This window comes from Salmo salar, chromosome ssa25, assembly GCF_905237065.1.
Source record: "Salmo salar chromosome ssa25, Ssal_v3.1, whole genome shotgun sequence".
Classification (NCBI taxonomy): Eukaryota; Metazoa; Chordata; class Actinopteri; order Salmoniformes; family Salmonidae; genus Salmo; species Salmo salar.
This window is the reverse complement of record NC_059466.1, coordinates 42254227-42281231: the sequence shown is the minus strand read 5'-3', so window position 1 is coordinate 42281231 and position 27005 is coordinate 42254227. Positions and strand designations below refer to the sequence as shown.

Genomic DNA, 27005 nt, shown 5'->3' with positions numbered 1-27005 from the left:
ACTGTGAAACTATGCAATACATATAAATAAACTTGAATAAAAAAAACTTTAAAAAAAACTGACACAGCGGTGAAACATACACTACTCAAAGACAATCTCCCACAAACCCAGGTGGAAAAAACCCTACTTAAGTACGATCTCCAATTAGAGACAACGAGGACCAACTGCCTCTAATTGGAGATCATCCCAAACAAACCAACATAGAAATACAAAACTAGAACCTAACAACATAGAAATAGAAAACATAGAATACAACAAAGAACTCCAAATCTCGAATGCCCACCCAAATCACACCCTGACCTAACCAAAATAGAGAAACAAAACGTCTCTCTCAGGTCAGGGCGTGACACACTCCTTTGCTTTATCTTGGCCAGGTTGCAGTTGTAAATGAGAACTTGTTCTCAACTGGCCTACCTGGTTAAATAAAGTTGAAATAAAAAAAATAAAAAAATAACCATCATAACCATCATCATCATAGCCAACACATCACTATCACCATATTCATGCAAGTGATGGAACAATGCTTCAAAGTGTTGATTGTTTGAAAATATCTGGCTTTGAGGATAGATTGGGAATTATCTTTTGGAAAGCATATTGATTATATTAGAAAAACAATGAACTATAAGCTTAGGTTACTATACAGATTTAAGAATTGTTTTACTGTATCCATTGGAAAGACCTTAGTTACCCAACTACTGCTTCCTATCCTAGACTATGGTGACGTCATCTACAGTATCAAAACATACCCAAGACCTTAATCTTTGCAGATGCATTCTTGGATGCCACTATTGCACAATGTATGAATCACTAAATTGGTTGTCACTCCCAAAACAGAAGACAATTGCATTGGTACAATTATTTTTTAAATGTATCAACTTAAATTTCCCGGTATATATTAAAGGGTAAATCAGCAGTCACTACATCCATTTTTAATGTTATGAGGCCATTGATTCTTGAAGAATATAACGTAGAAATGCCTTGTGAGCTTAGTTCAACTGCTGGACTCCAGCAGAACCCAAAATATAAGCTTGTTTTACTACAATGTCTATCAACAAAGTAAATGTAAACAAACACTGAACAGCCTCAAAACATGTTTATAACTATAATGTAAATACCAAGGAAGGTCAGTTCTTGCATCCATAACTCTGTCTAGGAAATTGAGAGCAGTTACATTCGCCCAGACGCAGTATTTAACGAATAGAATCATCACCATGTGAAGATATTTGTAAATACTGTGTGTTCAGTGGGGGGGAAAAGTATTTGATCCCCTGCTGATTTAGTACGTTTGCCCACTTACAATGAAATGATCAGTCTATAATTTTAATGGTAGGTTTATTTGAACAGTGAGAGACAGAATAACAACAAAAAAATCCAGAAAAACGCAAGTCAAAAATATTATAAAATGATTTGCATTTTAATGAGGGAAATTAGTATTTGACCCCTCTGCAAAACATGACTTAGTACTTGGTGTCAAAACCCTTGTTGGCAATCACAGAGGTCAGACGTTTTTTGTAGTTGGCCACCAGGTTTGCACGCACCTCAGGAGGGATTTTTTCCCACTCCTCTTTGCAGATCTTCTCCAAGTCATTAAGGTTTCGAGGCTGACGTTTGGCAACTCGAACGTTCAGCTCCCTCCACAGATTTTCTATGGGATTAAGGTCTGGAGACTGGCTAGGCCACACCAGGACCTTAATGTGCTTCTTCTTGAGCCACTCCTTTGTTGCCTTGGCCGTGTGTTTTGGGTCATTGTCATGCTGGAATACCCATCCACGACCCATTTTCAATGCCCTGGCTGAAGGAAGGATGTTCTCACCCAAGATTTGATGGTACATGGCCCCGTCCATCGTCCCTTTGATGCGGTGAAGTTGTCCCGTCCCCTTAGCAGAAAAACACCCCCAAATCATAATGTTTCCACCTCCATGTTTGACGGTGGAGATGGTGTTCTTGGGGTCATAGGCAGCATTCCTCCTCCTCCAAACACGGCGAGTTGAGTTGATGTCAAAGAGCTCCATTTTGGTCTCATCTGACCACAACACTTTCACCAGTTGTCCTCTGAATCATTCAGATGTTCATTGGCAAACTTCAGACGGGCATGTATATGAATTCTTGAGCAGGGGGACCTTGCGGGCGCTGCAAGATTTCAGTCCTTCACGGCGTAGTGTGTTACCAATTGTTTTCTATGGTCCCAGCTGCTTTGAGATCATTGGCAAGATCCTCCCGTGTAGTTCTGGGCTGATTCCTCACCGTTCTCATGATCATTGCAACTCCACGAGGTGAGATCTTGCATGGAGCCCCAGGCCGAGGGATATTGACAGTTCTTTTGTGTTTCTTCCATTTGCAAATAATCGCACCAAATGTTGTCACCTTCTCACCAAGCTGCTTGGCGATGGTCTTGTAGCCCATTCCAGGCTTTTGTAGGTCTGCAATCTTGTCCCTGACATCCTTGGAGAGCTCTTTGGTCTTGGCCATGGTGGAGAGTTTGGAATCTGATTGATTGATTGCTTCTGTGGACAGGTGTCTTTTTTATAGGTAACAAGCTGCGGTTAGGAGCACTCCCTTTAAGAGTGTGCTCCTAATCTCAGCTCGTTACCTGTATAAAAGACAACTGGAAGCAAGAAATCTTTCTGATTGAGAGGGGTCAAATACTTATTTCCCTCATTGAAATGCAAATCAATTTATAACATTTTTGATATGCGTTTTTCTGGATATTTTTTTTGTTATTCTGTCTCTCACTGTTCAAATAAACCTACCATTAAAATTATAGACTGATCCTTTCTTTATCAGTGGGTAAACATACAAAATCAGCAGGGGATCAAATACTTTTTCCCCCACTGTATGTATATAATCTCAGCAAAAAAAGAAACGTCCCTTTTTCAGGACCCTGAATTTCAAAAGATAATTTGTAAAAATCAAAATAACTTCACAGATCTTCATTGTAAAGGGATTAAACATTGTTTCCTATGCTTGTTCAGTGAACCATAAACAATTAATGAACATGCACATGTGGAATAATGGGTTAAGACAGAGTTATAAAAACTTAGGACACTAAAGAGGCCTTTCTACTGACTCTGAAAAACACCAAAAGAAAGATGCCCAGGGTCCCTGCTCATCTGCGTGAATGTGCCTTAGGCATGCTACATGGAGGCATGAGGAATGCAGATGTGGCCAGGTCAATAAATTGCAATGTCCGTACTGTGAGATGCCCAAGACAGCGCTACAGGGAGACAGGACGGACAGCTGATCGTCCTTGCAGTGACAGACCACGTGTAACAACACCTGCACAGGATCAATACATCCGAACATCACACCTGCGGGACAGATACAGGATGGCAACAACAACTTCCCGAGTTACACCAGGAACGCACAATCCCTCCATCAGTGCTCAGGCTGTCCGCAATAGTCTGAGAGAGGCTGGACTGAGGGCTTGTAGGCCTGTTGAAAGGCAGGTCCTCACCAGACATCACCGGCAACAACGTCGCCTATGGGCACAAACCCACCGTCGCTGGACCAGAAAGGACTGGAAAAGAGTGCTCTTCACTGACAAGTCGCGGTTTTGTCTCACCAGGGGTGATAGTCGGATTTGAGTTTATTGTCGAAGGAATGAGCATTACACCTGTAATCGATCCCGCCTGTACTCTGGAGCGGGATCAATTTGGAAGTGGAGGGTCCGTCATGGTCTGAGGCGGAGCGTCACAGCATCACAGCTTGTTGTCATTGCAGGCAATCTCAACGCTGTGCGTTATAAGGAAGACATCCTCCTCCCTCATGTGGTACCCTTCTTGCAGGCTCATCCTGACATGACCCTCCAGCATGACAATGCCACCAGCAATACTGCTCATTCTGTGCGTGATTTCCTGCAAACAGGAATGTCAGTGTTCTGCCATATCCAGCGAAGAGCCCGGATCTCAATCCCATTGAGCACATCTGGGACCTGTTGGATCGGAGGGTGAGGGTGAGGGCTATTCCCCTCAGAAACGTCCGGGAACTTGCAGGTGCCTTGGTGGAAGAGTGGGGTAACATCTCACAGCAAGAACTGGCAAATCTGGTGCAGTCCATGAGGAGGAGATGCACTGCAGTACTTAATGCAGCTGGTGGCCGCACCAGATACTGACTGTGACTTTTGATTTTGACCCCCCCCCCTTTGTTCAGGGACACATTATTCCATTTCTGTTAGTCGCATGTCTGTGAAACTTGTTCAGTTTATGTCCCAGTTATTGAATCTTCTTTTGTTCATACAATTATTTACACATGTTAAGTTTGCTGAAAATAAACACAGTTGACAGTGAGAGGACATTTCTTTATTTTTATTTTTATTATAGATACTTAGTTTTACTAGTTGTATTAGTAGTTGTAGCATTAGTTTTATTAGTTGCATTAGTAGTTTTATTAGTTGATTTGGTAGTAGTAGCAGTAGTTTTTATTAGTTGTATTAGTAGTTGTAGCAGTAGTTTTATTAGTTGTATTAGTAGTTGTAGCAATAGTTTATTAGTTGTATTAGTAGTTGTAGCAGTAGTTTATTAGTTGTATTAGTAGTTGTAGCAGTAGTTTATTAGTTGTATTAGTAGTTGTAGCAATAGTTTATTAGTTGTATTAGTAGTTGTAGCAGTAGTTTTATTAGTTGTATTAGTAGTTGTAGCAATAGTTTATTAGTTGTATTAGTAGTTGTAGCAGTAGTTTTATTAGTTGTATTAGTAGTTGTAGCAATAGTTTATTAGTTGTATTAGTAGTTGTAGCAGTAGTTTATTAGTTGTATTAGTAGTTGTAGCAGTAGTTTATTAGTTGTATTAGTAGTTGTAGCAGTAGTTTATTAGTTGTATTAGTAGTTGTAGCAATAGTTTATTAGTTGTATTAGTAGTTGTAGCAATAGTTTATTAGTTGTATTAGTAGTTGTAGCAATAGTTTATTAGTTGTATTAGCAGTTGTAGCAGTAGTTTTATTAGTTGTATTAGTAGTTGTAGCAGTAGTTTTATTAGTTGTATTAGTAGTTGTAGCAGTAGTTTATTAGTTGTATTAGTAGTAGTAGCAGTAGTTTTTATTAGTTGTATTAGTAGTTGTTGCAGTAGTTTTATTGGTTGTATTAGTAGTTGTAGCAGTAGTTTTATTAGTTGTATTAGTAGTTGTAGCAATAGTTTATTAGTTGTATTAGTAGTTGTAGCAGTAGTTTATTAATTGTATTAGTAGTTGTAGCAGTAGTTTATTAGTTGTATTAGTAGTTGTAGCAATAGTTTATTAGTTGTATTAGTAGTTGTAGCAATAGTTTATTAGTTGTATTAGTAGTTGTAGCAGTAGTTTATATTAGTTGTATTAGTAGTTGTAGCAGTAGTTTTATTAGTTGTATTAGTAGTTGTAGCAATAGTTTATTAGTTGTATTAGTAGTTGTAGCAGTAGTTTTATTAGTTGTATTAGTAGTTGTAGCAATAGTTTATTAGTTGTATTAGTAGTTGTAGCAGTAGTTTTATTAGTTGTATTAGTAGTTGTAGCAGTAGTTTATTAGTTGTATTAGTAGTTGTAGCAGTAGTTTTATTAGTTGTATTAGTAGTTGTAGCAGTAGTTTTTATTAGTTGTATTAGTAGTTGTAGCAGTAGTTTATTAGTTGTATTAGTAGTTGTAGCAGTAGTTTTTATTAGTTGTATTAGTAGTTGTAGCAGTAGTTTATTAGTTGTATTAGTAGTTGTAGCAGTAGTTTATTAGTTGTATTAGTAGTTGTAGCAGTAGTTTATTAGTTGTATTAGTAGTTGTAGCAGTAGTTTATATTAGTTGTATTAGTAGTTGTAGCAGTAGTTTTATTAGTTGTATTAGTAGTTGTAGCAGTAGTTTTATTAGTTGTATTAGTAGTTGTGGCAGTAGTTTTTATTAGTTGTATTAGCAGTTGTAGCAGTAGTTTTATTAGTTGTATTAGTAGTTGAAGCAGTAGTTTTATTAGTTGTATTAGTAGTTGTAGCAGTAGTTTTATTAGTTGTATTAGTAGTTGTAGCAGTAGTTTTATTAGTTGTATTAGTAGTTGTAGCAGTAGTTTATTAGTTGTATTAGTAGTTGTTGCAATAGTTTATTAGTTGTATTAGTAGTTGTAGCAGTAGTTTATTAGTTGTATTAGTAGTTGTAGCAGTAGTTTATTAGTTGTATTAGTAGTTGTAGCAGTAGTTTATTAGTTGTATTAGTAGTTGTAGCAATAGTTTATTAGTTGTATTAGTAGTTGTAGCAGTAGTTTATTAGTTGTATTAGTAGTTGTAGCAGTAGTTTATTAGTTGTATTAGTAGTTGTAGCAATAGTTTATTAGTTGTATTAGTAGTTGTAGCAGTAGTTTTAGTAGTTGTATTAGTAGTTGTAGCAATAGTTTATTAGTTGTATTAGTAGTAGTAGCAGTAGTTTTTATTAGTTCTATTAGTAGTTGTAGCAATAGTTTATTAGTTGTATTAGTAGTTGTAGCAGTAGTTTTATTAGTTGTATTAGTAGTTGTAGCAATAGTTTATTAGTTGTATTAGTAGTAGTAGCAGTAGTTTATATTAGTTGTATTAGTAGTTGTAGCAGTAGTTTTATTAGTTGTATTAGTAGTTGTAGCAGTAGTTTTATTAGTTGTATTAGTAGTTGTGGCAGTAGTTTTTATTAGTTGTATTAGCAGTTGTAGCAGTAGTTTATTAGTTGTATTAGTAGTTGTAGCAGTAGTTTTTATTAGTTGTATTAGTAGTTGTAGCAGTAGTTTTATTAGTTGTATTAGTAGTTGTGGCAGTAGTTTTTATTAGTTGTATTAGCAGTTGTAGCAGTCGTTTTATTACTTGTATTATTAGATGAAGCAGTATTTTTTTTTTGTTGTATTAGTAGTTGTAGCAGTACCTTTATTAGCTGTAGGCCTATTAATGTATGTTTTTTTAAACTATTATTATTATTTCATTGTTAATGTTATTGGACAGCAGTAGCCATACTATTCTTCTTACTAAGAATTGTTTGTTTGTTTGTTTGTTTGTTTGTTTGTTTGTTTGTTTCATTTGGACACTCTTGAAAACGAAATGGTGCATCTCAAGAGATGTCATCCTGCAAAATGTCTAATAAATAACCTTCATCCCAACCACCATCATCATTACCATCATCATTACCATCATCATTACCATAACCATAGTCATCACCATCACTGATCTCCCTCCATTGAAAACTGTCTTCTGACATTTTCTTCACCTCCAACTCGTCTAGTGAGAACAGGGGAGGTTAGAGTTTAGATTAGAGTCTCTGGAGTGAAAGGTTCCTCTGACTTGATATTGATCTCTCTGTCCACACTGTCCATGATTAGGTCAAGGTAATGATGAATCAGACACCATTGTACTACAACATTCCTCTGCTCTGATCCACTCATAAATGCCTCTTTAAAGCAGATCTGTACTAGTTAGCTCCCTGCGGGTCAAAGGCTCAGAGAGAGGCTGTGATCTATTGTACTGTAGTTTAGAGTAATACCACTAGGTGAAGCCCTACTCACAATAACACACCCTTCATTGAGTCCTGTGTGACATCAAATAAAATACAATTAAATATAATTGTATTTGTCACATGCGTTGAATACAACAGGTGTAGACCTTACAGTGAAATGCTTACTTACAAGCCCTTGACCAACAATGTAGTTAAAAAAAATTAAATGAAAATAAAAAAATAAAAAAATAAGAATAACAAATAAAAGTTACAAATAATAAGTAAAAAAACAATATGATTATTGTGGATAGACAGATTAATATAATAGTTTGATTAAAACGTTAACATGCTTTCAAGAAGAGCGAATTCCCAAATAATCCTGTTTACAAAGACACATCTGAAATCAGGCTACCTCATGGGACTGTAAATCCAGAACATCTGTAATCAAAATAAATGTTCTACCACAGCGACCATGTTATTTTTACCAAGACTATTTGATTAGGAGTTCAGACATATACAGTTTATTTGTGAAAACTATTTCTAAGATGCGTACTTTTAGTTTTTACAAATTCACTTCACTCGCCCATAACAGGGAGGCTTGTGTTGCTGGTGCTGGCATATGCACAGGTCAAATACACCCCTGGAACTCTGATTAAGATCTGTACATGTCCTAATCATTCTAAAGATTGCTCAGAAAACCAGGTGCTTTAATCAGGTATATGCTTACTTCGATTATGACCTGACGGCGATTAAGATTAATTATTAATTATTAAGATACTTATCTCCCTCACTAGCTTTAAGCACCAGCTGTCAAAGCAGCTCACAGATCACTGCACCTGTACATAACCCATCTATAATCTATAATTTAGCCCATACAACTACCTCTTTCCCTACTGTATTTATTTATTTATTTTGCTCCTTTGCACCCCATTATTTCTATTTCTACTTTGCTCTTTCTTCCACTGAAAATCTACCATTCCAGTGTTTTACTTGCTATATTGTATTTACTTTGCCACCATGGCCTTTTTTGCCTTTACCTCCCTTATCTCACCTCATTTGCTGACATTGTATATAGACTTATTTTTCTACTGTATTATTGACTGTATTTTTGTTTTATTCCATGTGTAACTCTGTGTTGTTGTATGTTGTCGAACTGCTTTGCTTTATCTTGGCCAGGTCGCAATTGTAAATGGGAACTTGTTCTCAACTTGCCTACCTGGTTAAATAAAGGTGAAATAAAAATAAAATAAAAAAATAAAAAAAGATAAGCAGAGTAAAGTGTTCACATGACTAATACCATACTCGGCCTTCTGCCATAATCAGTTTAATATCAAAATATTAGTGTTCATGTAAACACACTCATTGACATCAATTCAACAGGTTGATTTTCATTGGGGCCAAAATAGTAAGAGGTCTGAAGATGGCTTATAGTTTGAACACAGGTTAAGAAATATGTTTGTGCATGTGGATATACTGCAAGTGTGTGTGTGCACCTGTGATGTCTATGAAGAGAGTAAACGCTGAGGATGACGTGTTTGTTGGATCAGTTCCATTGGAAGTCCTCCCAGCAGCTGGCTCTGTCCCAGCACAGCTGTTACAACACCACATCACACAGAGGTAACCTTTTTTTTTTACCTTTATTTAACTAGGCAAGTCAGTTTAGACCAAATTTTTATTTACAATGACGGCCTCCCCCTGCGATGCTAGGCCAATTGTGCGCCGCCCTATGGGACTCCCAATCACGGCCGGTTGTGGTACAGGCTGGAATCGAACCAGGGCGTCTGTAGTGACGCCTCAAGCACTGAGATGCAGTGCCTTAGACCGCTGCGACACTCGGGAGCCACAAACCTCACTGCCCTTGAATTACAACACCACGTCACACACACAGAGGTAACCTCACGGGACTAGGGGCCTGTCATGCCAAATAGTGTCCCCCTGCCACAAAGTACCAACCAGAGGTGGTATTGTTATGTTTGCCTGTTCTCCTACAACACTGAGCCAGCAGCCACAAAGTCCCAACCAGAGTCACACACACACAATTTTGGTAGACCAGCACTCACGTCGTCCTCCTTGGTTCCTCCCCAGAAGTTGGTTCCACCTGCATAGCTGGGGATGTTCAGCACTGCAATGCCCTGAAGGCTGGGCAGGGGGATGTACTGACCGTCACACTGGACACACACACACACACACACACACACACACACACACACACACACACACACACACACACACACACACACACACACACATAGAGTTACAGTTAGGCTCTATTCCAACATGGACAAGATGCAGGCTGGGCAAGGGCATGTACTGGCCATCATTCCCTGTGGTAAACACAATATGGCCGCCATTCTATCCACCACAAAACATTGATTTGAATGGGAAAGTCCCTCCTAGTAATTCTAGTTCTATGGTTTTGTCTCTCACCTCCAGTTGAACCTTCTGTTCTAGATTCTTGTAGGTTCTCTGGAGGAGCTCCTTGGTGCCCAGAACCCCATACCATACCCTGTTCTTCGTACGACTCCTAGAGAGAGGGGGGGGGGGGGGTGTAGTGAGGAAGAGAAAGGAGTGTAATGACAAAAGGGTGAGAGAATAGAGGAGAGAGAGGAATGAGAAAACAGTAGAGAGGGATGAGGGAGGAGAGGAGAGATACACCCAGAGCTCACCTGCACTTCTCTGGGTGTTCCTCCCTCTTGTTGTTGAACTCCAAGGTGATCTTAGCATCCAGCCCAACGCCAAAGTAGTTGTTCATGACACACTTCTCACTAAAGCCCTCTCTGTGGGGAGATAGAGAGACACAGAGAAGTTCACAAAACTACACAAACCCTTAAAAAAATATATGTTTTGATCTGGTCACCAAAAGGGGCTAGTCTGAAACTTTCTGAATATGGTAGCCTAAAGGTCAGAGCTGAGAGGTCAGAGGGTCTTACAGTGAGTCCAGGTCAGAGTCCAGAAAGGGCGTAGCTCCAAATGGGTCGATATTGGCCAGCAGCATCTTACTGATGATGGAGCTACCAGCTATAGAGGCTGCCAGACCAGCACGCAAACCTGTACAGAGAAACAGTGATGTTCTTAGAGACTGCTGTGTGTGGTATGTCTACATGTCTCAGGGCAAACGATACGTGTGTGTGCGTGTGCGTGTGCGTGTGTGTGTGTGTGTTAGGCTTGGGCAGTATACCGTATATACCGTAAACTGGGGCATTTGAAAATAGCCACGGGATGGTTTTTCAATGCCATCAATAACGTTGAAACTATTTCTTTGAAACTACTTTTTAAACTACTTTTTAAATAAATACCTGCAGTCAACTTGTGTGCAATACGTTAGGTGATAAAGAAGATTGCATTCCTCATTTCACATGTCACATTATTTTTCATTATGAAGCTTACCAGTATTCCCCAGTCACAGGGTGTTTGTTTACAAGCACACAACAATGAGAGACTGGAGCCTTGTGAGTCACTCACTGTTGTACAGCACTCACCAGGTGATCTAATTACAGTAGGGAATTCACAATTAAATGTTTGCCAGCTAGATATCTCTTAAATTATTAAGTTAAAGCTGCAATATGTAACTTTTTGGGTGACCCGACCAAATTCACATAGAAATGTGAGTTATAGATCTGTCATTCCACTTGATAGCAAGTCTAAGAAGCAGTAGATCTTTTCTATGTGCGCTATTTCTATGCTTCCCGTTCTTAAGTTTGATTTTTGCATCTTTGACTCTTGGTTACACTACACATTGCTTGTTTTGTCACATAAACAGAAATTAGGCGAATTATATGAATTTTAGCAATCAGGAAATGGTGATTTCTGCATATTGCACTTTTAACTGTCTAAAATGTGCTAAATGCTCTGCACTTGTGCATTTGGTTTGCTCATTTAGTAGCTAGCTATCTAAATCAAGCTTTGCTTGGCAACAGCAGAGAATCCCCTCCTGGATCAAGCTTGCTATCTAATATTTGTTTTGTAAGAAGCATTTTTGAGTTACTTGTATAAATTTATGAGCTGGGATGTCTGTCCTGTAAATACTTTAGGTCAGAGACTGTATAAAATGTTTGCAATGCGATCGTTTGCATTCAGTTGGAATTCTCTATGGGATTTTACATGAAGTACATATTTGTTAGCATTGCTAAACTTTGCATTATAGAGGCTGAAAATAGTGCCCATTGCGATCAGTGCCAGTATTACCGAATATCGCTATGAAGGTATGACAATCTGTGTGTGTGTGTGTGTGTGTGTGTGTACATGTATCAGGGCAGATGTGTGTGTGTATGTGAAATGTGCATGTATGTGTGTATGGCGCCCATGAGTGCATATACCGTAGGATGTACCAGGGCAGATGATACGTGTGTTGAGTACAGGCAGGTTCTCCTTGCTGGTGGTGAAGGGTGTGATGGAGAATGAGCCACATGATTGGCTGCCGCGACTCACACACCTTTCAGGAGGGGAACAAGGACTCTTAGCCACTAGAGAGAGAGAGCGAGAGAGCGAGAGAGCGAGAGAGCGAGAGATAGATAGATAGATAGATAGATAGATAGATAGATAGATAGATAGATAGATAGATAGATAGATAGATAGATAGATAGATAGATAGATAGATAGATAGATAGATAGATAGATAGATAGATAGATAGATAGATAGATAGATAGATAGATAGATAGATAGATAGATAGATAGATAGATAGATCCCGGAAGTGTTAGTACATAGACATACACTATCAAATCTAGTATGTACTAAAGATCACTATCTATTCTAGTATGTACTAAAGATCTAGGGGATAGAACAAGGGGATTACACCAGAGAGTATACAATCCATACTGCTCTGAGGCAGGAAGAAGATTCCTTGTGAACAGGAAGAGCCCCTGTCCCACAGACAATGGCACATCATACAGGACATGGACACACACACTTAGGGACAAACACACACTCTGTGTTTGTAAATACTACACTGTGCTATGTAAAAACTACACAGTGCTATGTAAATACTGCACTGTGCTATGTGAATACTACACCGTGCTATGTAAATACTACACTGTGCTATTTAAATACTACACTGTGCTCTGCAAATACTACACTGTGCTCTGCAAATACTATACTGTGCTATGCAAATACTACACTGTGCTATGCAAATACTACACTGTGCTATGCAAATACTACACTGTGCTATGCAAATACTACACTGTGCTATGTAAATACCATGTAGAGATATTCGGCCACTCTTGAAATACCTAATCCAGCTGTCCACTGACTGCACTGTAAATAACAATCTAAACCCAGTATAATTTAATCAGGAGTAATAAAGATCATCTTTTCCATTTGTAATTCTTCACAAATCCTTTAATTTATTTAGAGCAGGGAACATCATGTGTGGGCTTGTCAGACAGAGCCCGTGTCCCCTGTGACAGGGTGTAGTTAGCTGAGGACATGTTCCCTGTGACAGGGTGTAGTTAGTTGGGGACATGTTCCCTGTGACAGGGTGTAGTTAGTTGAGGACATGTTCCCTGTGACAGGGTGTAGTTAGTTGAGGACATGTTCCCTGTGACAGGGTGTAGTTAGTTGAGGACATGTTCCCTGTGACAGGGTGTAGTTAGTTGAGGACATGTTCCCTGTGACAGGGTGTAGTTAGTTGAGGACATGTTCCCTGTGACGGTGTAGTTAGTTGAGGACATGTTCCCTGTGACAGGGTGTAGTTAGTTGAGGACATGTTCCCTGTGACGGTGTAGTTAGTTGAGGACATGTTCCCTGTGACAGGGTGTAGTTAGTTGGGGATCCACTAGGTGGTGTTGTTATTATTATCCTATGTGTTTTCCTGTAGGATACAACTAACTCTTCTGAATTCAAAATGGGCTCCTAGCACCTACTCCCTAGCCCCTACACCCTAGCCCCTATACCCTAGCCCCTGTTCTCTAGCCCCTATTCTCTAGCCCCTACTCCCTACACACTGGGCACAGACGTCATTCAACATCTAGTTTTGATTTAATTTTGGTTGTGAACGAATGTAAATTTAATGTGAAATCAACAAAGCATTTCACCAGGTCATTGGATTTATGTTAAAAGTTGGGTGAACAAAAATTCTGAAATTCCCTCACGTTGATGACTTTTTGCAAATCGAATCAGTTTTCCATGTTGATTCAACGTCATCACAATGAATGTTTTTGTTGAAAGAATGTGGAAGCAACGTTGATTCAATCAGTTTTTGTCAAGTGGATAGCCACTCCTCTAGATCTTAACAGGATTGGATAGATGGAAGCAAGAGACAGACAGACAGACAGGCAGACAGGCAGACAGGCAGGCAGACAGGCAGGCAGACAGACAGACAGACAGACAGACAGACAGACAGACAGACAGACAGACAGACAGACAGACAGACAGACAGACAGACAGACAGACAGACAGACAGACAGACAGACAGACAGACAGACAGACAGACAGACAGACAGACAGACAGGTGACTCACATGGCAGGGTCTCTAGTTCCCTGGTGTCCTCGTCCTTTTCACTGTCCCTGTTGTCCTCCTCTCCCTCCTTCCTGAACTCTAACGTGGACGGCAGCTCCTGCTCCTCCGTGCTGGCATTCTGCTCATCCACCACTAGGGAGAGACAGGGGGCAGGGAGAGGAGAAGAGTGAGGAGGGGGAGAGGATGAGGAGAAAAGAGAGAAGAAGGGGAAGAGGGAGAGAAGGAGAGAGTGAAGGACGGGGAGAGGGAGAGAAGGAGAGAGAAGGATGGGGAAAGAAAGAGGGGAGGGAGAGAAGGAGTTGGGAGAGGGTGAGAAGGAGAGAGAAAAGGAGGGGGTGAGGGGAGAGGGAGAAGAGGAGAGAAAGGTCTGAAATTGCACATTACATCTTCATATTACGTGACAAAGTGATTACCAAGTCTTTTTGTAGTTGAACTATCTGGAGTCCCATTGTATTCTCTCTGAAACAGGCATGAAAGACTCGCCAAAGGCTCTATTATAGTGTATGTCTGATCCGTTTTGTCATACTGTATTTCTACGAACCTCTCTCTGCCGGTTGCATGATCTGTTATGTTTTATATCTATGTACCTCTCTCTGCCTGTTCCATGATCTGTTATGTTCTATATCTACTGTTATGTTCTATATCTGATCTGTTATGTTCTTTATCTATGTACCTCTCTCCACCTGTTCCATGATCTGTTATGTTCTATATCTACGTACCTCTCTCCACCTGTTCCATGATCTGTTATGTTTTATATCTACATACCTCTCTCTGCTTGTTCCATGATCTGTTATGTTCTATATCTACGTACCTCTCTTCACCTGTTCCATGATCTGTTATGTTTTATATCTACATACCTCTCTCTGCCTGGTCCATGATCTGTTATGTTCTATATCTACGTACCTCTCTCCGCCTGTTCCATGATCTGTTATGTTCTATATCTACGTACCTCTCTCCGCCTGTTCCATGATCTGTTATGTTCTATATCTATGTACCTCTCTCTGCCTGTTCCATGATCTGTTATGTTCTATATCTACGTACCTCTCTCTGCCTGCTGCAAAATCTCTCGTACTGCCTTCTTCAGGCTGTTTGCCCGTAGCATCAACTGTTCTTTAGCTCTGAAAATCTTGTGTGGCGAACCTCCTCCATTCTCTCCTCCCTTCTCACTCTCCTCCGCTTCCAGTTTCTCCTTCAGCTCGGTCAACGACTCCTCGCTCACCTCCTCCTCTTCTTCCTCCTCCTCCTCGACGATGGGGGGTGTGGAAAGGCGAGGAGGTGGGGGGAATGACTGGGTTTCTGTGTTGAGGGTCTGAAGGAGCAAATCTAGCTTCTCATTCAGGATGGCACACTGGTGGGGGAGAGGAGTTAAGTTAGAGTGTGTGTGTGTGTGTGTGTGTGTGTGTGTGTGTGTGTGTGTGTGTGTGTGTGTGTGTGTGTGTGTGTGTGTGTGTGTGTGTGTGTGTGTGTGTGTGTATATATATGTATGTGTGTGTGTGTGTGCGCGCACGTGTGTGTGTTGTACTTACTTTGAGAGACATGTTGTCACACTCCTCTGTATTCTCAGTGCTTCTCTCATAGGACTTCCCCACTTTTGCAACAAAGTCCTTTACTGTCTCACACAGGATCCTACAAGGGGAGAGAGTAAAGAGAAAGAGAGAGAGAGAGAGATGAGAGAAAGAGAGAGAGATGAGGGTAAGAGGGAGAAAGAGAGAGAGATATGAGGGTAAGAGGGAGTAGAGAGAGAGAATGAAATGAGGGTAGGAGGGAGAAAGAAAGAGAGAGTGAAATTAGTGTAAGAGGGAGAAAGAGAGAGAGATGAGGGTAAGAGGGAGAAAGAGAGAGAGATGAGGGTAAGAGGGAGAAAGAGAGATAGATGAGGGTAAGAGGGAGAAAGAGATGATGGGAAGAGGGAGAAAGAGATGATGGGAAGAGGGAGAAAGAGATGAGGTAAGAGGGAGAAAGAGAGAGAGATGAGGGTAAGAGAGAGAGATAAGGGTAAGAGAGAGAGAGAGAGAGAGAGAGAGAGAGAGAGAGAGAAATGAGGGTGAGGGAGAAAGAGAGAGAGAGATGAGGGTAAGAAGGAGAAAGAGAGAGAGATGAGGGTGAGAGAGAGAGAGAGAGAGAGAGAGAGGGAGAAAGAGAGACTTTTTGTACTGCATACTCTCCTTGCCCTCTACCCCACGATACAAAACAACACCACACATCACAAAAACCAAATCCTCACCACTTCTACAACCGTATATCCGACCCATCTTCCCCAGCTGTACTGATGCCCCCCCCGACACACCATATCTCCTGAAACATCTCCACACTTTATCAGTCTATAGAATTCAAATTCCACCCTAAGGCGTGCAGACACCATCCCATTAACCTGTTATGGCTAGGGGGCAGTATTTTCACGGCTGGATAAAAAACGTACCCGATTTAATCTGGTTACTACTCCTGCCCAGTAACTAGAATATGCATATAATTATTGGCTTTGGATAGAAAACACTCCAAAGTTTCTAAAACTGTTTGAATGGTGTCTGTGAGTATAACAGAACTCAAATGGCAGGTCAAAACCTGAGAGATTCCTTTACAGGAAGTGGCCTGTCTGACCATTTCTTGAACTTCTTTGCCATCTCTATCTTTCACAAAGGATCTCTGCTCTAACGTGACACTTCCTACGTCTTCCATAGGCTCTCAGAGCCCGGGAAAAACCTGAATGTCGTCATTCCAGCCCCAGGCTGAGACACATTATCGCCTTTCTCAAGTGGCCGATCAAGGGACTGTGGGCTTAGGCGCGTGCACTGGCCGCCCCCGTCTTTGTGATTTTCCTCTGTTTGCCGAAAAGGAGATTATCGCTTTTTTACGAGATAAATTGCATAAAAATTGATTTTAAACAGCGGTTGACATGCTTCGAAGTACGGTAATGGAATATTTATAATTTTTTTGTCACGAATTGCGCCATTCGCGCGACCCTGATTTACCATTTCGGATAGTTTCTGGAACGCACGAACAAAACGCCGCTATTCGGATATAACGATGGATTATTTGGGACCAAACCAACATTTGTTATTGAAGTAGCAGTCCTGGGAGTGCATTCTGACGAAGACAACAAAGGTAATAACATTTTTGTTATAGTAAATCTGATTTTGGTGAAGGCTAAACTTGCCGGGTGTCTAAATAGCTAGCCCGTGATGGCTGGGCTATGTACTTAGAATATTGCAAAATGTGCTTTCACCAAAAAGCTATTTTAAAATCGGACATATCGAGTGCATAGAGGAGTTCTGTATCTATAATTCTTAAAATAATTGTTATGCTTTTTGTGAACGTTTATCGTGAGTAATTTAGTAAATTGTTAGTAAATTCCCCGGAAGTTTGCGGGGGGTATGCTAGTTCTGAATGTCACATGCTAATGTAAAAAGCTGTTTTTGATATAAATATGAACTTGATTGAACAAAACATGCATGTATTGTATAACATAATGTCCTAGGTGTGTCATCTGATGAAGATCATCAAAGGTTAGTGCTGCATTTAGCTGTCTTCTGGGTTTTTGTGACATTATATGCTAGCTTGAAAAATGGGTGTGTGATTATTTCTGGCTGGGTACTCTGCTGACATAATCTAATGTTTTGCTTTCGCTGTAAAGCCTTTTTGAAATCGGACAGTGTGGTTAGATAAAGGAGAGTCTTGTCTTTAAAATGCTGTGAAATAGTCATATGTTTGAAAAATTGAAGTTTTTGTATTTTTGAGGAATTTGTAATTCGCGCCACGCCTATCATTGGATATTGGAGCAGGTGTTCCGCTAGCGGAACGTCTAGATGTAAGAGGTTATTAAACAATAGTAAAGGGTCTGTTATCCCCCCACATTTGACCCTGTTCCTCCTTGTTAGCCAAATAGACAACTTCGCCTGAGCGAACAGAAAATTCAACAAAACACATTTGACCTTCTCCTTATACGAATACCTGTATCCCATTATAAACACCCCAACAGTAAAAACCACCCCCAACCTCTCACACAGACATTCCAACAGAGACATTAATGGCATTAACCTGGCGCACACAAAAAACACATGATGCACAGTTTTACTTATGACACAGAAAGGACACTCCTGTCCGACTCCCAGGTAGACCCGTGCCAACCAGCTGTTAGTGGCCAGGGCTCCATGTAGGTGGAGGTCCCCTGACCTCTTTTGTACTGGGAGATTGTAGAGCCTCCTCCATCTAAAACCCACCATACTCTCCACCCCACATACCCCCTGCCACTGATGTGCCTTTACTCTTGTTAGGCTTCTAACGTTCATCCCCTTAATGCAGGTTGTAGAGGGCTTTACCTCCCACCCCTCAAACTCCCCCAGGCTTGGAGTGTTAAAATCGAACAAGTCCTCCAGACCCCCTTGCCAGTCCCCAGTCTCTGCCATCACCTGCAGTGGCAGAAATATTGGTGGCCCCTCCCCCTTTGGCCCCTCAAACACCCCCCAAGCTCAGACAGTGCTTCCTGGACCTCCCCCAGGAATCTCTCCAGCAGACTAAGCAGACTGTTAGTCCTGTTGTTGTGCCAGGACTTCCGGGGTTTTCCACCCCTCCTCCCCCTGCAGCCGCAGGTCACCCAGCCTTTGTAAACCCGCTGCCATCAGTAGCCTCTGTAGGGTGGCCGACTGAACCGATCTCAAAGGGATGGCTGGGTTGTGGAAGATTGGCTCCTCTCACACCCACAGCCCTGTCTCCACACCCCCTTCTCGTGTGGGTCTTAGCAGCTGCCAGGCCATCAGCACTGCAGAGTAAACATCAGAGAGACCTGCTGTACTCAGCCTCTCCAGCCTCATGAGGAACAGCTGCCGGTCCAACCCTAATCCACCAGCTCTCCTCAGCAGCGCACATGCTGGTGTCCAGTTCCATCAGGCCCTGTCCTCCTTTGTGTACGGACATATACAACACTGATGTCCTCAGCCAGTGATGGCCCGACCAGAAAAAATCCACCAGCTTGCTTTGCAGGTCTGAGAGCAGGGGTTGAGGATAGCCAGTTTATGCCATAGGGAAGACGCTGACCATGTTATTGATTATCAGCACCCTCCCTCTATATGACAATTGGGACAGGAGCCACCTCCACCTGGCCAGTCATGACACCACTGCTTGTGACAGCCCCTCCCAGTTCTTCCTGACCCACCTCTCCGAGCCCAGGTACACCCCCAAAATGTTAAGCCCTTCACAACCCCACTCCAGCACACTCCCTGCAGTCTCCTGCATAGCAGGCCCAAAAAAAGCTCAATGGCTAGCGCATATAACTGCCCCGATAGAGGGCATCCTTGTCTAATGCCCCGTCTCACCCAGACTGGCCTACTGAGCCCCCCTCCCACCTTGACCATACATGATGCTCCAGCGTACAACATCTTCACACAGGCTAAAAACCTTTCCCCAAAGCCAAACATCACATTAAACAGATACTCATGATCCACTCTATCAAAAGCCTTCTCTTGATCTAGAGACCAGTCCAAAGTTCACATTAGAACCTTTTGACAGTTCCAACATGTTCCTTGTTAAGAACAAGTTGTCCATGATTGAGCGTCTCCGTACACAATATGTCTGGTTCTTGTGTACTATAAAGCCCAGATCGGCAACTCATCGGCAACTCTCCTACCCTGACGCACTCACGCAATACGCAAAAGATGTCCAGTCCAATTATTCCCCAGAATCGTTTATAAAACTCCATTGGGTTACGGGCTCTGCCAGTACATGGGACAACGGTTGAATGTCCATTTCATCCCTCTGTGAAAGAGAGAGCTTAGGGAGTTCTTTAAACAAAACCTGAGTACACACAGGATTACACAGTTCTGCCCTATGCAACTCAGTATTTAACTGCACAGTCCGCTCCCGCATCTCCCCCACCACAGAGGTCACTCGCCGATCAGACAGCCATAGACAATGCATACCCTTGGCTTCACCGCTCTGTCTTTCCAAACCAAAGAAGAAGGAGCTGGGAGCATCCATCCCCTTGAGCATGGAGAACCTAGCTCTTACAGGTGCTCCCTTTGCTGTAACCTGGAAAAAACAGCCCAGGTCCCTATGTAATTAAGCAAAATTAGGCCTACATTACCTTGCCCCACCAGCTCTACCTCCACTTCACTGATACTACACTCGAGTTCCCCCAATACTCTCCTAGCCTCTGAGGATGAGATACTGTTGACCTGTTGGGGATAGGGGGCAGTATTTGCACGGCCAGATAAAAAACGTACCCGATTTAATCTGGTTACTACTCCTGCCCAGTAACTAGAATATGCATATAATTGTATGATTTGGATAGAAAACACCCTAAAGTTTCTAAAACTGTTTGAATGGTTTCTGTGAGTATAACAGAACTCATATGGCAGGCCAAAACCTGAGAAGATTCCAAACAGGAAGCGCCCTCTCTGACCATTTCTTGGCCTTCTTTGTCATCTCTATCCAAAACAAAGGATCTCTGCTGTAATGTGACATTTTCTAAGGCTCCCATAGGCTCTCAGAAGGCGCCAGAACGTTGAATGATGACTCTCCAGTCTCTGGCTGAAAAACAGTAGCGCATTTGGTAAGTGGTCGAACTGAGAACAATGAGACGGGTCTGCGCATGCACGTGAAGAGTCCATTTTACTTTCTCTGTCTTTGAACGAAAACAACAACTCCCGGTCGGAATATTATCGCTTTTTTTCGAGAAAAATCGCATAAAAAATGATTTTAAACAGCGTTTGACATGCTTCAAAGTACGGTAATGGAATATTTTGAAATGTTTTGTCACGTCACCCTTCTTTACCCTTCGGATAGTGTCTTGAACGCGCGAACAAAACGCTGCTATTTGGATATAACTATGGATTATTTGGAACCAAACCAACATTTGTTGTTTAAGTAGTAGTCCTGAGAGTGCATTCTGACGAAGAACAGCAAAGGTAATCCAATTTTTCTTATAGTAAATCTGAGTTTGGTGAGTACCAAACTTGGTGGGTGTCAAAATAGCTAGCCTGTGATGGCCGGGCTATCTTCTCAGAATATTGCAAATTGTGCTTTCACCGAAAAGCTATTTTAAAATCGGACACCGCGATTGCATAAAGGAGTCCTGTATCTATAATTCTTAAAATAATTGTTATGTTTTTTGTGAACGTTTATCGTGAGTAATTTAGTAAATTCACCGGAAGTGTTCGGTGGGAATGCTAGTCACATGCTAGTCACATGCTAATGTAAAAAGCTGGTTTTTGATATAAATATGAACTTGATTGAACAAAACATGCATGTATTGTATAACATAATGTCCTAGGAGTGTCATCTGATGAAGATCATCAAAGGTTAGTGCTGCATTTAGCTGTGGTTTTGGTTTTTGTGACATTATATGCTAGCTTGAAAAATGGGTGTCTGATTATTTCTGGCTGGGTACTCTGCTGACATAATCTAATGTTTTGCTTTCGTTGTAAAGCCTTTTTGAAATCGGACAGTGTGGTTAGATGAACGAGAGACTTGTCTTTAAAATGGTGTAAAATAGTCATATGTTTGAGAAATTGAAGTAATAGCATTTCTAAGGTATTTGAATATCGCGCCACGGGATTCCACTGGCTGTTGACTAGGGTGGGATGCAAACGTCCCACCTAGCCCAGAGAAGTTAACAGAAAAGCCACATTTCTACTTTTCCCACATCCCACCATTGCCCCAGAGACTCATACCCCTCTCTTTGCTGCCCCCACCTTTCCCCAAAAGTCTGGAAACCTGAGCAAAATGTGGTATGTTGTAAGCTTTACATTAAACTTCTAATAGGATGCCTGCAGAGGCCCTTGTGAAATAGCCATGGTTATGTGGTGATCCGAAAAACCCACCAGGAGATTGGTAGTGCCCAACAGCCTATCTGATTCCTGGACATGTAAAACCGATCGAGTCGGGCTGCACTCACCCTAGCCCCAAAGACCTTCACCAATGTACCGTGGGGGAAAAAGGTATTTGATCCCCTGCTGATTTTGTACATTTGCCCACTGACAAAGAAAGGATCAGTCTATAATTTTAATGGTAGGTGTATTTGAACAGTGAGAGACAGAATAACAACAACAATATCCAGAAAAACGCATGTCAGAAATGTTATAAATTGATTTGCATTTTAATGAGGGAAATAAGTATTTGACCCCCTCTCAATCAGAAAGATTTCTGGCTCCCAGGTGTCTTTTATACAGGTAACGAGCTGAGATTAGGAGCACACTCTTAAAGGGAGTGGTCCTAATCTCAGTTTGTTACCTGTATAAAAGACACCTGTCCACAGAAGCAATCAATCAATCAGATTCCAAACTCTCCACCATGGCAGAGACCAAAGAGCTCTCCAAGGATGTCAGGGACAAGATTGTAGACGTACACAAGGCTGGAATGGGCTACAAGACCATCGCCAAGCAGCTTGGTGAGAAGGTGACAACATTTGGTGCGATTATTCGCAAATGGAAGAAACACAAAAGAACTGTCAATATCCCTCGGCCTGGGGCTCCATGCAAGATCTCACCTCGTGGAGTTGCAATGATCATGAGAACGGTGAGGAATCAGCCCAGAACTACACGGAGGATCTTGTCAATGATCTCAAGGCAGCTGGGACCATAGTCACCAAGAAAACAATTGATAACACACTACGCCGTGAAGGACTGAAATCCTGCAGCGCCCGCAAGGTCCCCCTGCTCAAGAATACATATACATGCCCATCTGAAGTTTGCCAATGAACATCTGAATGACTCAGAGGACAACTGGTGAAAGTGTTGTGGTCAGATGAGACCAAAATGGAGCTCTTTGACATCAACTCAACTCGCCGTGTTTGGAGGAGGAGGAATGCTGCCTATGACCCCAAGAACACCATCTCCACCGTCAAACATGGAGGTGTTTTTCTGCTAAGGGGACAGGACAACTTCACCGCATCAAAGGGACGATGGACGGGGCCATGTACCGTCAAATCTTGGGTGAGAACCTCCTTCCCTCAGCCAGGGCATTGAAAATGGGTCGTGGATGGGTATTCCAGCATGACAATGACACAAAACACACAGCCAAGGCAACAAAGGAGTGGCTCACGAAGAAGCACATTAAGGTCCTGGAGTGGCCTAGCCAGTCTCCAGACCTTAATCCCAAAGAAAATCTGTGGAAGGAGCTGAAGGTTTGAGTTGCCAATCGTCAGCCTTGAAACCTTAATGACTTGAAGAAGATCTGCAAAGAGGAGTGGGACAAAATCCCTCCTGAGATGTGTGCAAACCTGGTGGCCAACTACAAGAAACGTCTGACCTCTGTGACTGCCAACAAGGGTTTTGCCACCAAGTACTAAGTCATGTTTTGCAGAGGGGTCAAATACTTATTTCCCTCATTAAAATGTAAAATTTTTTATAACATTTTTGACATGGTTTTTTTCAGGATTTTTTTGTTGTTGTTATTCTGTCTCTCACTGTTCAAATAAACCTACTATTAAAATGATAGATTGATCATTTCTTTGTAAGTGGGCAAACGTAGAAAATCAGCAGGGGATCAAATACTTTTTTTCCCCCACTGTATACTGTCTTGTGATGTCGAGTTATCCAAACATCCACTAGGTCAAACTGATTAATGACATCCCTTAACACCGCCACTGAGCCTGAATGAGGCTCTTCCCCATTTCTGTCTTTCGTCAAATCCATTGTACAGTTCCAGTCCCCACCGACTACCAGCATCTCCTCAAATCAAATCAAATGTATTTGTCACATACACATGGTTAGCAGATGTTAGATGTGAGTGTAGCGAAATGGTTGTGCTACTAGTTCCGACCATACAGTAATATCTAACAAGTAATATAACCTAACAATTTCACAACAACTACCTTATACACACAAGTGTAAAGGAATGAATACGAATATGTACATAAAAATATATGAATGACTGATGCCCGAACGGCATAGGCAAGATGCAGTAGATGGTATAGAGTACAGTATATACATATGAGAAGAGTAATGTAGGGTATGAAAACAATACAAAGTGGCATTGTTAAAAGTGGCTAGTGATACATTACATCAAGATGGCAAGATGCAGTAGATGGTATAGCATACAGTATATACATATGAGATGAGTAATGTAGGGTATGTAAGCATTATATAAAGTGGCTAGTGATAAATTGATTACATACATTTTTCCATTATTAAAGTGGCTAGACTTGAGTCAGTATGTTGGCAGCAGCCACTCAATGTTAGTGATGGCTGTTTAACAGTCTGATGGCCTTGAGATAGAAGCTGTTTTTCAGTCTCTCGGTCCCCACTTTGATGCACCTGTACTGACCTCGCCTTCTGGATGATAGCGGGGTGAACAGGCAGTGGCTTGGGTGGTTGTTGTCCTTGATGATCTTTTTGGCCTTCCTGTGACATCGGGTGGTGTAGGTGTCCTGGAGAGCAGGTAGTTTGCACCCGGTGATGCGTTGTGCAGACCTCACTACCCTCTGGAGAGCCTTACGTTTTTGGGCGGAGCAGCTGCCGTACCAGGCGGTGATACAGCCCGAAAGGTGGCTCTCGATTGTGCATTTGTAAAAGTTTGTGAGTGTTTTTGGTGACAAGCCACATTTTTTCAGCCTCCTGAGTTTGAAGAGGCGCTGCTGCGCGTTCTTCACCATGCTGTCTGTGTAGGCGGACCATTTCAGTTTGTCCGTGATGTGTACGACGAGGAACTTAAAACTTTCCACCCTCTCCACTACTGGCCCGTCAATGTAGATAGGGGGCTGCTCCCTCTGCTGTTTCCTGAAGTCCACGATCATCTCCTTTGTTTTGTTGACATTGAGTGTGAGGTTATTTTCCTGACACCACACTCCGAGGGCCCTCACCTCCTCCCTGTAGGCCATCATGTCGTTGTTGGTAATCAAGCCTACCACTGTAGTGTCGTCTGCAAACTTGATGATTGAGTTGGAGACGTGCATGGCCACGCAGTCGTGGGTGAACAGGGAGTACAGGAGAGGGCTGAGAACGCACCCTTGTGGGGACCCAGTTTTATTTATTTCACCTTTATTTAACCAGGTAGGCTAGTTGAGAACAAGTTCTCATTTGCAACTGCGACCTGGCTGAGATAAAGTATAGCAATTCGACACATACAACAACACAGAATTACACATGGAATAAACAAAACATACAGTCAATAATACAGTAGAACAAAAGAAAACAAAAAGTCTATATACAGTGAGTGCAAATGAGGTAAGTTAAGGCAATAAATAGGCCATGGTGGTGAAGTAATTACAATATAGCAATTAAACACTGGAATGGTAGATGTGCAAAAGAAGAATGTGCAAGTAGAGATACTGGGGTGCAAAGGAGCAAGATAAATAAATACAGTATGGGGATGAGGTAGGTAGATAGATGGGCTGTTTACAGATGGGCTATGTACAGGTGCAGTGATCTGTGAGCTGCTCTGACAGCTGGTGCTTAAAGCTAGTGAGGGAGATATGAGTCTCCAGCTTCAGAGATTTTTGCAGTGTTGAGGATCAGCGGGGTGGAGATGTTGTTACCTACCCTCACCACCTGGGAGCGGCCCATCAGGAAGTCCAGGACCCATTTGCACAGGGCAGGGTCGAGACCCTGGGTCTCGAGCTTAATGACGAGTTTGGAGGGTACATGGTGTTAAATGCTGAGCTGTAGTCGATGAACAACATTCTTACATAGGTATTCCTCTTGTCCAGATGGGTTAGGGCAGTGTGCAGTGTGATAGTGATTGTGTCGTCTGTGGACCTATTGGGGCGGTAAGCAAATTGGAGTGGGTCTAGGGTGTCAGGTAGGGTGGAGGTGATATGGTCCTTGACTAGTCTCTCGCACTTCATGATGACGGAAGTGAGTGCTACAGGGCAGTAGTCATTTAGCTCAGTTACCTTAGCTTTCTTGGGAACAGGAACAATGGTGGCCCTCTTGAAGCATGTGGGAACAGCAGACTGGGATAAGGATTGATTGAATATATCTGTAAACACACCAGCCAGCTGGTCTGCGCATGCTCTGAGGACACGGCCGGGGATGCCGTCTGGGCTTGCAGCCTTGCGAGGGTTAACATGTTTAAATGTTTTACTCACGTTGGCTACAGTGAAGGAGAGCCCGCAGGTTTTGGTAGTGGGCCGTGTCAGTGGCACTGTATTGTCCTCAAAGCGAGCAAAATTTGTTTAGTCTGTCTGGGGGCCAGGCATCGTGGTGCGCGACGGGGCTGGTTTTTCTTTTGTAGTCCGTGATTGCCTGTAGACCCTGCCACATACCACTCGTGTCTGAGCCGTTGAATTTCAACTCCACTTTGTCTCTATACTGACGCTTAGCTTGTTTGATTGCCTTGCGGAGGGAATAGCTACACTGTTTGTATTCGGTCATGTTTCTGGTCACCTTGCCCTGATTAAAAGCTGTGGATCACGCTTTCAGTTTTGTGCGAATGCTGCCATCAATCCACGGTTTCTGGTTGGGGAATGTTTTAATAGACGCTGTGGGTACAACATCACCGATGGACTTGCTAATAAACTCGCTCACCGAATCAGCGTATTCATCAATGTTGTTGTTCGACGTTATGCGGAACATATCCCAGTCCACGTGATCGAAGCAATCTTGGAGCATGGAATCCGATTGGTCGGACCAGCGTTGAACAGACCTGAGCGCGGATGCTTCATGTTTTAGTTTCTGTCTATAGGCTGGGAGCAACAAAATGGAGTCGTGGTCAGCTTTTCCGAAGGGAGGGCGGGGGAGCGCCTTATATGCGTTGCGGAAGTTAGAAGGACAGTGATCTAGGGTTTTGCCAGTCGATATGCTGATAGAATTTGGAGAGCCTTGTTTTCAGATTAGCCTTGTTAATATCCCCAGCTACAATAACTGCAGCCTCAGGATATGTGGTTTCCAGTTTACATAGAGTCGAATGAAGTTCTTTCAGGGCCGTCGATGTGTCTGCTTGGGGGGGAATATACACGACTGTGATTATGATCGAAGAGAATTCTCTTGGTAGATAATGCGGTCGGCATTTAATTCTGAGGAATTCTAAGTCAGGTGATCAAAAGGACTTGAGTTCCTGTATGTTGTTATGATCACACCACGTCTCGTTAATCATAAGGCATACACCCCCGCCCTTCTTCTTACCAGAGAGATGCGTGTTTCTGTCGGCGTAATGCGTGAAGAAACCAGGTGGCTGTACCGACTCAGATAGCGTGTCTCGAGTGAGCCATATTTCTGTGAAAC

General features: G+C 42.1%; 1 protein-coding gene across 9 annotated transcripts in view; it reads right to left on the bottom strand.

Moving 5' to 3' along the window:
- LOC106586831 (diacylglycerol kinase eta) overlaps positions 1-27005 on the bottom strand; it is a 161362-nt gene that overhangs the window by 22378 nt on the left and 111979 nt on the right. For 6 of the 9 annotated variants that reach the window (XM_045707356.1, XM_045707353.1, XM_014174535.2 and 3 more), the window contains 8 exons: positions 15378-15477; positions 14893-15199; positions 13852-13983; positions 11712-11858; positions 10326-10443; positions 10062-10172; positions 9823-9919; positions 9456-9563 (listed from right to left, as the gene is read on the bottom strand). In XM_045707356.1, coding sequence (XP_045563312.1) covers positions 9456-9563; positions 9823-9919; positions 10062-10172; positions 10326-10443; positions 11712-11858; positions 13852-13983; positions 14893-15199; positions 15378-15477 — 1120 coding nt within the window. The remainder of the gene's footprint in view (positions 1-9455; positions 9564-9822; positions 9920-10061; positions 10173-10325; positions 10444-11711; positions 11859-13851; positions 13984-14892; positions 15200-15377; positions 15478-27005) is intronic. The other 3 variants (XM_045707354.1, XM_014174541.2, XM_014174542.2) reach the window with 1 other exon arrangement.